We start from the raw sequence: 14646 nt of genomic DNA, 5'->3' as shown, positions 1-14646 counted from the left end.
CCCCACCATCACCGCGGCCCCATCTAGTTGAGGCACACAGCTCTGGGCTTAAAGGAACCAAGGGGCGTGTCTCAGAGCAGTCTCCAAATTGGGTGCTAGGACCCAAGAAATGCAGAGGGGGCAGTGGCTGTGAGAGAGGTTTGCATAAGAAAACAGACAAGACAGAACTTGGTTTTATCTTTTTTTTTTTTTTGAGACAGAGTTTTGCTCTTGTTGCCCAGGCTAGAGTGCAATGATATGGTCTGGGCTCACTGCAACCTCTGCCCCCTGGGTTCAAGCGATTCTCCTGCCTCAGCCTCCCTCTCGAGTAGCTGGGATTACGGGCGCCCACCACCACACTCAGCTAATTTTTTTTTTTTTTTTTTTGTAATTTTAGTAGAGACAGGGTTTCGCCATGTTGGCCAGGCTGGTCTCAAACTCCTGACCTCAGGTGATCTGCCTGCCTGAGCCACCCAAAGTACTGGGATTACAGGCACGAGCCACTGCGTGCGGCCAGTTTTGCCTTAAAACCACAGCTAGACTCCTCCACAGCGACCAGGACCCATGCCATGTCTGTCCCGGCTGCAGAGGTGGGTCAGCCCCATGCAGTGCTCTCTGGAAGAGAATCAGGGAGCAGTGTGGCTCCTGCACAGAGGCACCTGGGCTGGCCTTTGGCCTACTGGTAGCCTCCAAGGGTGGATGCCAGGTATCTCAGTCCATTTGTGCCACTGTAACAAAATACCTGAGACTGGGTGATTTATTTATTTTTATTTATTTATTTATTTATTTATTTATTTATTTATTTTTTGAGATGGAGTTTTGCTCTTGCTGCCCAGACTGGAGTGCAATGGCACGATCTCGGCTTACTGCAACCTCCGCCTCCCAGGTTCAAGCAATTCTCCTGCCTCAGCCTCCTGAGCAGCTGGGATTACAGGCATGCACCACCACACCCAGCTAATCTTGTATTTTTAGTAGAGATGAGGTTTCTCCATGTTCGTCAGGCTGGTCTTGAACTCCTGACCTCAGGTAATCCACCCACCTTGGCTTCCCAAAGTGCTGGGATTACAGGTGTGAGCCACTGTGCCTGGCTAATTTTCTAGTTTTAGTAGAGACAGGGTTTCTCCATGTTGGTCAGGCTGGTCTCGAACTCCTGACCACAGGTGATCCACGAGACTGGGTGATTTATAAATAACAGAAATGTATTTCTCACAGTTCTGGAGGCTGGGAAGTCCAAGATCAAGTGCCAGTGCAATCAGTGTCTGGTGAGGGCTCTCTGCTTCCAAGATGGCACTGTGTTGTAAGTGAAGCGAACGCTTCAGGAAGCCTCTTTTATAAAAGCCTTAATCTCACTCAGAGGGAGGAACCCTCCGTCTTAATTACCTCCTAAAGGCCCTATTCCTTTTTTTTTTTTTTTGTGAGACACAGTCTTGCTCTGTTGCCCAGGCTGGAATACAGTGGTACCATCTCAGCTCACTGCAACCTCCACCTCCTGGGTTCAAGCAGTTCTCCCTGCCTCAGCCTTCCAAGTACCTAGGATAACAGGCGTCCACCACCATGCCCAGTTAATTTTTGTATTTTTAGTAGAGATGGGGTTTCACCATGTTGGCCAGGCTGGTCTCAAACTCCTGACCTCAGGCGATCTGCCCACTTCGACCTCCCAAAGTGCTAGGATTACAGGCGTGAGCCACTGTGCCCGGCCCTTTTTATTTTTATTTTTTTGACAGGATCTGGCTCTCTGGCTTTGTCAACCAGGCTGTAGTACAGTGGCATGGTCATGGCTCACTGCAACCTCCACCTCCCAGGTTTGAGTGATCCTCCCATCTCAGCCTCCTGACTAGCGTGCACCACCACACCTGGCTAATATTTCTTTTTTTGTAGAGAAAAGTTCTCCCTATGTTGCCCAGGCTGGTCTCAAAATCCTGGGCTCAAGCAATCCACTCGCCTCAGCCTCCCAAACTGCTGAGATGACAGGCTTGAGCTACTGTACCCAGCTTCCCACTTACATTAATACTATCACATTGGCCAGTAAGTTTCAGACATGAATTCCGGAGGGGACATAGTCAAACCCAGCACCAGGTCTCAGGTGTCCTTACTTCTCCCTCTGCAATTCTGGCTTCACCACATCCCTCAGGTGTAAGGTCCTGTTGTCCGGACCACGTGCTTTTTCCCAGGACTGAGAGTGAAGTGCTGCGGTTGCATGATAAAAACCCATGTGACTATGTGACCATTAAAATGAATAGCCCCCAGAGCACTGGGGGGTAGGGACCGGGGCTCCCCCCTACCCAGACAGACCAATTACGGTCTTCCAGGCCTGCATGTAGGCCAGGCTACAGGGATGGAATCAGCACCCAGCTAGAGCAGAAGGGTCTACAGGAACCAAAAGGGGTTCTGGGGCAAATCTCAAACCATGGGCAAGCTTCGTTCAAGCACTCAAGCAACATTTGAGCTAGGCGGGCCCTCAGAGACTCTGATCCTATGTTCTCCTTTCAGCGAGGGAAATTTGAGGCCCAGGGAGGCTTCTGCACCCGAGACAGGCCCCACCCCTTAGAGGCACCAGTGAAGGGAAGTCAGACCCCAGCAAGACGGAGGAAGTCCCAAATTGGAGACAATCAGAAAGACAGCACCAGTGCAGACCCTAAACCAACACCTCACCTGCTCCAAGCTGGGCTCCAGTCCCCTAAGGATGAGCTGGGCCCATGCAAACTCCCTGTGTGTTTCCTGCATGTGGGCCACCAGGCAACTACCCTCTGACTCGAACCCCTGCCCACAGACCCCGGTACCACGCAATGATTGGCCAGGAGCACCCTCAAAGGATTGGACCATGCCAAAAGTAGCCACAGGCATATGACAGTGTCAAAGGGAAGGGGGATAAGTGGTTTTTGTTCACGCAGACCATAGCAGTGAAGGCTGTAGTGCTCCCAAAGGCAAGTCCGCGTGGCTAAGACTGCGGGCAGGGCTCCCCAGCTGGCCTGGCTCCCAGTGTCCGTGCATTGTTGTGTGCGTGTGTGGCATTTCCACTTGGATTACTATTTCAGCTCCCAAAAATGGACCAGTGGCTCACAGGAGAATCCACGAAGCAGCAACATATTGACCCGTCAGGATTTCAGGGTGAACATGGGATGTCCCCTACACGCAGGAACCGTCCACCAAGTGTGACACTGGACGCAGGATGTCCTGGACTTGTCCCAGGTGCATGGTCTCTTAAGACACTTGGCTGGATGGTGGCATGAGGCCAGCAGTGGTTTTGTGTCATTTTCAAGCAAAGCCCAGGGCCTTCCCTGGAAGCTAGCAGTGTTGTTCTAGAATGAGTGGAAAGGGACACTTTCCAGGACAAAGCTGATGTGCACCACACTGAAGATGGGAAAGAGCTCACACTGTATCTTCCTGTCCATGTTGCATTTGTAAGAATGAAACTTGCGTGAGTTGCACGGAGGAAGAATTTGCAGTTGGGGGAATGTGGTGTCTGGGATCTGCTTTTTTTGTTGTTGGTTTTTTTCAGTAGAGACAGGGTCTCGCTATGTTGCCCAGGCTGGTCTCCAGCTCCTGGGTTCAAGCAGTCCTTCTACCTCAGCCTCCCAAAGTGCTGGGATTACAGGCATCAGCCACTGTGCTCAGCCAGGGATCTGCTTTATGGAGCTGCAGAAAGGAAAAAAAAGTAAAAGTGGAGGTGGGAAACAGATTGACAAGATTGGAAAAATGTTAATGATGGTTGAAACTGGCTGGCGATGTACTATTCCATTGCTTTTGTGTATGTTTGCAAATTTCCATAAGAATGCCTTGTAAGGAAGTAGAAGTGATACTGTTACATATTGCTGAGAAAATGTAAAACCAAATACAAAGTTAACAAAAAGAGATAAATTATCTTTATGTACATATAGACAATATATACACACATACATACGTGTGTTGTGTGTATACATACACATTATGTGTACACGTGTATGTCTATAACATATAGACACGTACATGTTATATACACGCACATACAATAAAAGAAGGCAGAAAGGCTGTGGGCAGATACCCTAATCAGGAGTTTTTGTGGCATCATCACAGTGGCCTTGCAGCCCTTACTCAGGGGTCCTTGCTGACATGAACTCACAGTAGTGTGCCTCTCAACTAGGCCTGCATCTTTCTAATTCGCTAGACAGGAAGCCACTCCTGGCACTTGGTCAGTTCAAACACAACAAGTGTTTGATGATTTTTTTAATTCTGTTAATTACTAAAAATCCATGCTAGAGGAAAAAAATTGTTTTTGTTTTGAATTTACTTATTTATTGAGACAGAGTCTTGCTCTGCTGCCCAGGCTGGAATGCAGTGGAGTGATCACGACTCACTGCAGACTTGACCTCCCAGGCTCAAGCAATCCTCCCATCTCAGCCCCCAAGTAGCTGGGACCACAGGTACACACCACCACGCCCAGATAATTTTTATATTTTTTGTAGTGACAGGGTCTCACTATATTGCCTAGGCTGGTCTCAAACTTCTGAGCTCAAGTGATCCTCACACTTTGGCCTCCCAAAGTGCTGGGATTACAGGCTGTTTTGAATTCAGGTAACAATTGCTTGTGGGTCCTGAAGTAAACCCCCCAAAACATGCTGGCTATCAATCGATCACCGGGGTTGGGTTCTGTAAGGAAGAGTGTTGGGGCAAAGGTGGCTGCAAACCCTTTGCCACTCAAGCAGAATGGATCCCCCTGCCATGAATCTGGGATGGTCTCAGTAGCTTGCTTGATCAATCAAATGAGGCAGACATGATGCTGCATAGCTTCTGAGGCCAGGTCTCTAGAGCCGCTCCTAGGCCTCCTGGAACACCTGCTCTTGAAACCCAGCTGCCATGCCATGAGGAAGCCCAAGCAGGCCTGTGAAGGGAGCCACAGGCAGCAGCTCCCAGGGCTTTGCCAGGCATGGGAGTGGGCCATCTTGGAAGTTGATTCCTCAACCCCAAACTACTCTAGCTGATGCCCCACAACACAGAGCCAAGCTATCCTGCCAACTGTTCCCAAATTTCTGATATAATCATAGGTATAAATAAAACCACTGTTTTGTTGTTGTTGTTTTGAGGCAGAGTCTTGCTCTGTCGCCCAGGCTGGAGTGCAGTGGTGCAATCTCGGCTCACTGCAAGCTCCGCCTCCTGGATTCAGGCCATTCTCAGCCTCAGCCTCCCGAGTAGCTGGGACTACAGGCACCCACCACCACGCCTGGCTAATTTTTTGTATTTTTTTGGTAGAGACGGGGTTTCACCTCGTTAGTCAGGATGGTTTCAATTTCTTGACTTTGTAATCTGCCCGCCTCGGCCTCCCAAAGTGCTAGGATTACAGGCGTGAGCCACCACACCCAGCCAAAACCACTGTTTTAAACCACAAAGTGTTGGGATAGTTGCTTACTTGGCAGGAGATCATTAGAACAGGTGTAATCATGCTAACAGAAGAGGAGGTACCGGCTGCCAGTCCACACCCGACTTTATGCCTCAGTGTTGAACAGTAGAGTAGTGGCTGTGATTTGGGGCAGAAGGGAATGGTGAGTACACACAGCTGTCTGACACTGGAGCAGGCAAGCCCTGCCAAAAAGTCCTGCCCCTGAGGGCTTTCAAGTAACAGCTAAGATCAGAGCATTTCTTCCTGACGCCACTAGGTCATCAGAGGCCATTTTCATTTTTTATCCCAAGGGGCTTGCCCATGGAGCAGATCTTGGTGATATAATCAATATCTCAGCTGCCCCTGAAACAACCACTCCAAGGCTTAAATAACACAATTTTTAATTTCCAGAATAAGCAATTGAGATTTTTTTTTTTTTTTTTTGAGACGGAGTCTTGCTCCATTGCCCAGGCAGGAGTGCAGTGGTGCCATCTTGGCTCACTGCAACCTCTGCCTCCCGGGTTCAAGCGATTCTCCTGCCTTAGCCTCCCAAGTAACTGGGATTACAGGCACGTACCACCACGTCCGGCTAATTTTTTGTATTTTTAGTAGAGACAGGGTTTCACCATGTTAGCCAGGATGGTCTTGATCTCCTGACCTCGTGATCTGACTGCCTCAGCCTCTCAAAGTGCTGGGATTACAGGCGTGAGCCACCGCGCCCAGCCATTTTTTTTTTTTTTGAGACAGGGTCTCGCTCGCACTGTCGTCCAGACTGGAGTACAGTGGCACAGTTGATCATGGCTCACTGTAATCTCCGCTTCCCAAACTCAAGTGATCCTCCCACCTCAGCCCCCCAAGTAGCTGGGACCACAGGTGCACACACACCACCAAGCCTGGCTAAATTTTAAAATTTTTGTACAGATGGAGTCTCGCTATATTGCCCCAAGCTGGTCTCAAACTCCTGGGCTCAAGTGATCCTCCCACCTCAGCCTCCCAAAGTGCTTGGATTACAGGCGTGAGCGTCCGCACCCAGCCAGGATTTCTTAAGAATGCTAGAGTGTGGGCAGCCAGCTCCATCTCTGAGACTTTGACCCTTCCCCAAATCACAATCATTTTATTCCTTCATCAAAGAAAAAAAAGATGACTTACTAGACACTTGTTAAGGCACACACACAAAACTACACTATAGCAGGATAGATGGTAACCAAGAGAGAACTCAGGACCCGTCACTACCAACTGGAAACACCTGGCCTCCAGCCTGCAAATGGGACAAGCTGGACCAACACCAGCAGGACACTGAACACAGCTTTCAGGGATGAGTCTCTGCGTCATTTCTGGACATGTGTCCAAGTACTCAGAACAACTCGAAATGCCACCAGGCCCTTGCTGTCATTCCCATAAACCTCTAACAGTGAGTTGGGTCTTCAAAGAACCTGTCTCTGCCAGCTTACCTTATGCTGCATAACAAACAGGCCCAAAGCTCTTGGCGGTGTACATCAAGCATGGAGGATTTCTCACTCACCAGGACAGTCCCTTTGCTGGAGGGCTGGGGTTGTGCTCCATTTTCTCTTTTGGAAGGAGCAGCCCCTGTCTGAGGTCTCACTTGTCTCACAGCAGAGGGATGAAATGGCAGGACGCTGGCTTTGACAGGCTCCATTCAGCAATGGTACATGCCAAGTGGGTCACATTTCACTGCCCAGAGCAAGTTACATGGCCACGTCTGATATTGACATGCAGGAAATGCAGAATCTTCCTGCAGTGGGGGAGGCAGATATTTGGACAACATGAGGTTCATTACAGGGCCAGCTGGATGAAGAATGCCAAGGGCCCAGGCTCTTCATCCTGAGCCAGGCCAAACCAGCCGGGTCCCTGAGATCAAGCCACGGTCATCAGTGTTCGTTTGGAATTATGCCTTGTCCTTGTTGTGTCCACATTGTAGTAGGGTTTCTGTTTTTTAATTCATCTGAAATTGGTGGTGGGTGTGGTCCACAGATGAGAAACAGGAACTCTCAACGCTGCCCTTCAACAGGAGCTGCGGTGGGAACACAAATGGTGCAGCCACTTTGGAAGACGGTTTGGTGGTTTCTTACAAAACTAAATATACCCTTCACATATGATCCATCACACACCATCCAGCAATTGTACCCCTTGGTATTTGCCCAAATGAGTTGAAAACTTGCATCCACACAAAAACTTGCACGTGGATGTTGACAGCAGCTTTATTCATAATTGCCCAAACCTGGAAGCCTTTAGGAGGTGAGTGGGTAAAAAAACTGTGGTGCATCCGGTCAGCAGAATACTATTCAGTGCTAAAAAGAAATGAGCTCAACTCATGGAAAGACATGGAAGAACCTTAAGTATTATTAAGTCAAAGAAGTCAATCCTAAAAGGCTGATGCTGTATGAGTACAAATCTATGACATTACAGAAAAGGCAAAACTACAAAGACAGTAAAAGGATCAGTGGTTGCAGGAGTTAGGGAGGATGGAGAGATGAATAGGTGGGGCACAGAGGATTTTTAGGGCAGTGAAACTACCTTGTACGATACTGTAATGGTGGATACAGGACAGTAAGCATTTGTCCAAACCCATAGAATGTACAGCACTGAGAACGGACCCTCATGTAACCTACAGACTTCAGTTAATAATATTGAATCAAAAAATAACTAACAATAAAACAGTGCTCTTCAGACACCATTACCTGCTGTGTTACCTGCTGGGAGCTGGAGAAGGGGCTTCCTAGCCCCTCCTGTTTTAAAGGCTAGGCTGGTGCTCGGCTCAGCTCTGTCCCTGCCTAACACTAACCACCTTCGTATGCACCACAGCCCACTGGAGGGGTTTTCTGATGTCACCTCTCCCAGTGGAGAAAGCGCCTGAAGCAGGGACTGCTGTCTCTCTATTCATTGCTAAGTCTCTGGTGCCTGGAAGAGGGGCTGGCATGCTGGAGCCTCTTGGAATGTCCACCCAACCCAGTGCCTCTGCCCTCTGCCTGGATGGCCACAGTGTCCTTCTGGTCGCCTCACCCCCTTCCCTCTTGCTGGCGCTCCTCTTTCCTCACCCAGCAGCTGAGATACTTCTACCACTCCTGGCTTCAGTCCCTTCTGGGCTCCCCACTGCTGGCTGACAAAATCCAACCTTTGGCACCAGTCCATCAGGCCCGGGGAGGTACAGGAGACCAGTAAGACAGGGCAGGGAAGGGGGAGGCCCAGCAGGCACACCCAAAAGACACCCTTACACTGAACCATATGTACGCCCGTGTGCCGGCCTCACATGCACCAGCAGGCCAGGCCCACCAAGGACCCCTGGCACCAGCAGCCTCCCCTGCCTTATCTCTCCTGCCTCACCCTGATCCTCTGGCTCCAACACATCCACCCTTCTCCCTCATCACCTTCATCTGGACTGTCTGTAAGTTAACAGAGCAACTGCCTGTCTTCCCAGCCCAGTCCATGGGACAGGATAGTGCAATGGTTTCCAGGCCTGGCCCCAGAGCACCCCAGCCCAACATCTCTCTGCCCTGCCAAGGTCAGGAGTGTGACCTCAGGCAGATTACTCCATGCCTCAGTTTCCTCTTCTAACAAGGAACACGGTGGGACCTGGTTGAAGCTGGTCCTGCTTAGCACGTGCCTGGCACAGAGAAAAGCCATTGCTATGTGCCTGGCGGTCCTGGTGTCATCACTCATATGACGATCGTGGATCCCCAGGGGAGCTGGAGCGTGACTCCCACACGGCAGACCCATGAGTGCTCTGGCCGCCAGCCGGTGCCTGTGTTTTCAGCTTGGATGAGGCCTGGGTGCCGGGACGCACGCTCGTATCTGCTCTTTCCCAACAGCACGGGTGAGAAAAGAGCTTTGCAAACAGTGCCATCAGGTATTATTTCCATGGCTGTCCCCCCATGAGAATCACAGAACACAGCGCTGGAAAAAACCCTGGACATTTCTCAGCCCAGATGGGGAAACCGAGGCCCCCAGAAGGAAACGCCAGCTTGCCTGGGTCACATGTGCCCAGAGTCCCACGTGTGACTAGCAGCCCATGGAGGCTGGTGGCCTGTGGGTCCCTGCAGCCCTCCTGCCCTGGGGAGAAACTCCTCCTGAGAAATGGCACTGGGCCTCACCTTCACATCCCCACGAAGCCCTCACACTGCTTTTGAGAAAGCTACCCTTGAGTGACAAGAGGGTGCTGGGCAATCACATGTCCTGTGCCCAGGGGCCAGGACCGTGAGAAGCTAAGCAAGGTAGGAGCCCTGCTGGCCTCAGCTGCAGCAGGAGGCCTGGCAACAGACGCAGCTGTGGATCATGAGGCCACACCCCAGCAGATCGGTCACCAAAAACAGTTAACTCAGGTTACGCTGTGCACCCACTAACTGCCTGCCAGGCACCCGGTCCAGCCTCCTCCCAGCCCAAGGCAGAAGGCACTGCCACCCTCCTTTATCTCAGAAGGGAAAGGGCTTTGTCCTGCTCACACAGGTGAATGCGGAGGTTTCTCCCCTAGGGGAGAGGTTTGAAGGCCGAAGCCAGGTCTACATGGGTCTGGTCCCTCATTACCGTCAGCTGACGGTCCCTGTTGCTGAGTCGAAGCAGCGGGACCTGCCACTCTCAGGTCCCAGGGGGGCATTTCCCAGTCTGGCCCCAGCTGGGCCTCGAGGCCAGGCCCATCACCCTTCTCGCCCAGCCCTTCCAGGCAGCTGGAGGAGGCTCAGTTAATTATATGTCTAAATACATCTCGACCATCTCAAGTGGAGTCCCACTTTTTCCCTGACCCTGGTGGAGGTGGGGGGAGGAAATCAGCAACTGTCACGTAGGGCCCCGTAAGGGTCCACCAGTTCTTTTCTTCTCCTAGCCCAAGGCACCAGCAAAAATACTGCTAGCCATTCTGTTTCTGCTATTTTACATCACCCTTTCCATTGTAAGCCATAATTTTCAGAGGTTTACAGGTCAGCTATTAAAAAAAAAAATAAACGTCTGTTTTACTAAGAGGGAGCGCTTTGAAACTAGGGGCTAGTAGGACGGACAGCGTGGGTGCACTCAGCCTCGACTTCTTCCACCAAAGCCTGGTTATCAGAAGCCACCCCTCCCCATGCCCTCCTGGTTCCAGGGCACCTCCCCCTTGTGCTCCCATTTCTGCCTCCGCTCAGAGGCTTCCAGGCTGCCCCTCCTCCACTGCAGGTGTGATTAGACCTTGAACACTTTGAGTGTCTTGTGGCAAGACCTAGGGAGACCCTGGCCCACCAAAACAGGAGACCCTGGTGCAAGGCCTGAAGAAGTCTGGGGGACTGGGTGTATCTTGGTGGAGCCCTGCTCCCCACCCTCCACCCCAGCGCATCCTCAAACTAGCAGGGGCTTGAGCCCATCAGCAGAGGGGTTGCGGGTGGTTTCCTTGAAACAAGCCTGGGTCTGGGCAGCAAGTCACGGGCTGTGCTCCCTGCCTGCTGGGGCTACATGAAGCCCAGGCTTGTCTTTCTGCAGCCCCGCAGGTGGGAGGTGATAAATGCAGGGTGCAGTGCAGGCCGGCCACCCCTCCTGAGATAAGGGGACTGGAGCAGGTGGGTGTGGGCCAGGCCCAGCCAGAAGAGAGGCTTCCCCATTTGGATGGACTGGGGATGCCCACTTTGGCCTGCTCTCTCCTGTGTTCCAGCTCTCCAGCTTTTGGGGGATGCAGAAGGGAGCTGGAGGCAGGCACAAGCACAAACAGACTGGAGTTGCAGCATTTTTCGGCCTCTTTATTTAGAACCCGGCGGACGAGGGGCCGGGGCAGTGGTACAGACGGCTCAGGAACCATTTTAACAGATTTGTCTTCAAGTTTAAGATAAACACAGTAATAATAAGAGAGACAGCGAAAGCGCGAAGAGACTGCAAGCTAGATGGGCATGTATGGCAGCTACAGCTTGTGAGTGACCTCTTTCCCCAGAGTCCGCGATGAAAATAAAGTTACACTTGTCAATAACCAGATGTGGGAGATGGATAGTGCCTTTGGCATAACCAATAACCGAGCTATTGCGTGGCAGAGCGGTCCACGCCTGGACATAAATAGAAAATATAAGTTAGTATAACTTTAAAAACTTTTTGTACAAATATACATGGTTTTTTTATTTTTTCCTTTTTTTTTTCTTTTTTCTTTTTTTTGCACTGAGTTTCAGCAGAGATTAAACATTTTATATAAATGACTCTTAAAGCTTTACACCTTGGGACCAGTGTACCTTCTCGTGCAGAATACATTTAGATATAAAAAGACGTTATTAATACATTGCACAGTTTTCAAAATTTAAAAACAAAACCGAACGCTGCTCTGCGGCAGCCGCCGCCGGTTGCTGCTACATGAACGGTCCCAGCCGAGGCCCAGCGCCCTTCCAACGTCCGCTGCCCCGGCAGGTTCCCTCGGGGCTCTTTGGGCTCTAAACTGCGGGGAGAGGGGCGGTCAGCAAAACCGGCGGGGACCCCGCGGGTCGGCCCTCCGCGCCCCCCAGGTGCGCTGTACTCACTTGGCTCACCGCAGCCTCTTGCGCGGGGTCTGCTCCACCGAGCCCACGCCAGGGGCGGCGCTTGGAGAGGGACACGGCGCGGGGACATCGCCCGACGACTTCTCAGGCGCTGATCTCTTGCGCTTGGCGAAGAAATCTGCGGGCGACAGCGCGCGCGGCCGGTCAGGGCGGGGCCGGCCCGGAGACCCGAGAGGGGGCCAGGAGAGGGCGCGGGGCGCGGGGCGCGGGCCGGCCGGGGTGGGGGCGCCGTCCCCGCCCGCGCCGAGGTCCGCGGCGGGTCAGCTTTGTTTACGTCGCCGCGCAATGTGCTGTGTAAGCATTTCCCCTTGTCCCGCGGCCAAGCCCCCCGGGGCCGCCGCCGCGCTTAACCCCCTCCACGCCGTGCTCACGACGCCCGGCCGCGCCCGGGGCGGGGCTCCCGCGGCCGGGGGCGAAGACCGCGCTCCCGGGGGGTCGCGGCCGGGATTCAGCCTCCCACCCCGCCCGCGCAAAGCCGCTGGAGGGCACAACAACGAGGCGGGGAGGGGGGTACGGGCGCAGCCGCGCCCTGAGCGCTGCGGGCCCTTTAATGCCACGGGAGGAGGCGGGAACCCAGCGAGGCCCCCGAGGGCTGGGGGGACCGGCCGGCCGGACAAAGCGGGGCCGGGCCGGGCCGGGGCGGGGCCGTGCGGGGCTCACCGGAGATCAGAGGCCCGGACAGCTTCTTGATCGCCGCGCCGTTGGCGCTAGCGGCCGCGGTGCCGGCCGCGGGACGTCCCGAAATCCCCGAGTGCAGCTGGTCAGCGAGAGGCTCCTGGCCGCGCTGCCCCTGGTTCGCGCCCTGCTCGGCGCTCTCCTGAGGCGCCGCGTCCGGGGCCGGGGCCGGAGCCGGGGCGGGGGCCGGGGCCGGGGCCGGGGCCGGGGCTGGGGCCGGGGCCGCGACTGGAGCCGGGGCCGGGGCCGGAGCCGGGGCCGGGGCCGGGGCCAGGACCGCCACCGCGACCGGAGCCGCGACCGGAGCCGGGGCCGGGGCTGGAGCCAGGACCGGGGCTGGGGGCGGGGTGGACGCCGGGGCCGGGACCGGGACACTAGGCAGCTGCTCCGGCGCCTCCTCGAGGCCGTCGAGGGGCTCAGCGGCCGGCTCGAGGGGCGGGCTGACAGCCACCGCGACCGCGACGGGCCGCGGCGCCAGCAGCAGGCGGCAGCGCCCCACCTGCACCGTCTCGCGGTAGAACGCGGGCACCGAGTCGCTGTCCACTTCGGTCCACTGCAGGCGTCCAGGGCCTCGCAGCGGCATGTCCTGCTGGAAGTCGTAATCCCAGCGGTTCTGATCCTCGGCGTTCAGCTCCGCCAGGCGGGCCTGCAGCTCGCGGCTCAGCTCCTCGTGGTCCACCGGCCCGAAGAGGCTGCGGCAGGCGCTGGTGCGCACAAGTACTGGGAAGGTCCCACGGGCGACAAGACGCTCCATCGTGGATGTGCTGCGGAGGGACGCGTCGGAAATGGCCCGGGGCTGCGCGAAAGCGGGCAGCGAGAGAGGAGAGGACAGCGAGAAGAAGGGGAAAGGAGAGGAGGAGAGGGCGGAGGCCGGGCGCAAGGGAGACCCCGCGCCGCCGGACTCTGCGTGTGCGAGGGACGCGACGGCTACCTGGCTGTCCGGTGGTGGACTCTCCTGCGTCGAGTTCGCCTGTCTCGTCCGGCCGACAGCCGCGCCCCCTCGATGCCTGCTGGCTAGCTCGCTCGCTCAGGCCTGGCCGGCACCCCTCGAGCACAGCGCACTTGGCCTGTGGAACGCCCAGCCCGCCTGCGCCCCCTTTATACGCGCGGGCCCCACCCCCGTGCGCGCGGGCCCGGCCGCGATTAGCATAATGTAGTATTTTCAGTTTCATCAACACCACGGCGATTGGCGGCCGACCCGCTGCCCCGCCCCGCCGCGGCCCGGCCCCCGCGCACCGCCCATTGGCCGCGCGCACACCCACCGGGGGTGGGGCGGGGCGCGCGGCCGGGGCGCGCGGCTGATTGGTGGCCGCGAGGCGAGCGCGCTGTAGCAGGGGAAGGGGGCGGTGAGCGGGGCGGGGGCGGGAGTTAAAGGGCGCTGCGGGCGGTAACGTGACACCGCGACGCCCCGCCCCCTCGCCCCATCCCCCCGCAACACTCCCCCACACCCCCCCCCCCGGCTCCCGCCCCCCGCCGGCTCCTTTGTCTGCAGGCGGGGGCCTCAGCCCAGCGCGGCAGGGGCCGGCTCCTGGCGGGTCCGGTGTCCGGCCAGGCCCAACTCGACCCCGGCCCGGTCCAGACCCTGGCGCCCAGCTCCGTCCCGCGCTTGCCCGTGGGCCTCCTGCGCCAGCTGACGGGGCCTGGACCCGCCGCTGCCAGCTCGGCCCTGGCCTGCGCCGGATGGGGTCTTCGGCTGCCCCCGCGCGGCCTGCTGCTGCTGGGCTGGTGTCCCTTCGAGGGCTCCGCGCGCCTGGAGCCCTCACACACCTGCTGGCCCTAAGGCCCTCGAGTCGGGAGGGGGGACAGGGGTCAGCTCCACTCTTTCCCCAAGGGACCATGTGTGGGACACCTTGAGAGACTACCACCAGCCCCCTGGAGCTGGAGTCTGAAGCCGCTATCTGCGGAGGCCCACCCTGCCCAGTAGATGGAACAGAGGCTGAGCCCATCATGTCACTGTCGGGGGTCCCAGCCCTTCTCAGCCTTGGGCCAGACCACTCCAGCCCCGGGATCTGCCTGTCCAGGCTGGCTGGAAGCTGATGTACTGGGTAAAAGTGAAAGATCTGCCTGAGGTCATAGGGGAAGGGGCTGTGAAGGACCATGCCCCTCCCCCGCCTGCAGCCCTTCCTGGTACAGACCTTGGTCGTGCGG

The 14646-nt window shown here is 55.6% G+C and overlaps 1 protein-coding gene across 4 annotated transcripts; it reads right to left on the bottom strand.

Annotated features, from left to right (window-relative positions):
- Positions 1 to 11025: 11025 nt before the first annotated feature.
- On the bottom strand, positions 11026 to 13648 carry CDKN1C (cyclin dependent kinase inhibitor 1C). Of its 4 annotated transcripts, none has more exons than XM_030811463.1 (4): positions 13430 to 13648; positions 12484 to 13262; positions 11806 to 11941; positions 11026 to 11723 (listed from the first exon to the last, which is right to left on the bottom strand). In XM_030811463.1, exons 2-3 carry the CDS (start codon positions 13250 to 13252, stop codon positions 11811 to 11813), a joined length of 900 nt encoding a protein of 299 aa, XP_030667323.1. In that variant the 5' UTR covers positions 13253 to 13262; positions 13430 to 13648; the 3' UTR covers positions 11026 to 11723; positions 11806 to 11810. The 4 variants fall into 4 exon arrangements, with proteins under 4 accessions (XP_030667323.1, XP_030667325.1, XP_030667324.1 ...); XM_030811465.1 differs by having other exon boundaries at positions 11026 to 11718; XM_030811464.1 differs by lacking the exon at positions 13430 to 13648 and having other exon boundaries at positions 12484 to 13277.
- Positions 13649 to 14646: the final 998 nt, after the last annotated feature.

Source organism: Nomascus leucogenys, chromosome 4 (genome assembly GCF_006542625.1).
Source record: "Nomascus leucogenys isolate Asia chromosome 4, Asia_NLE_v1, whole genome shotgun sequence".
Classification (NCBI taxonomy): domain Eukaryota; kingdom Metazoa; phylum Chordata; class Mammalia; order Primates; family Hylobatidae; genus Nomascus; species Nomascus leucogenys.
Note: the sequence above shows the minus strand (reverse complement) of the source record. Positions and strands in the feature narration are given on the sequence as shown.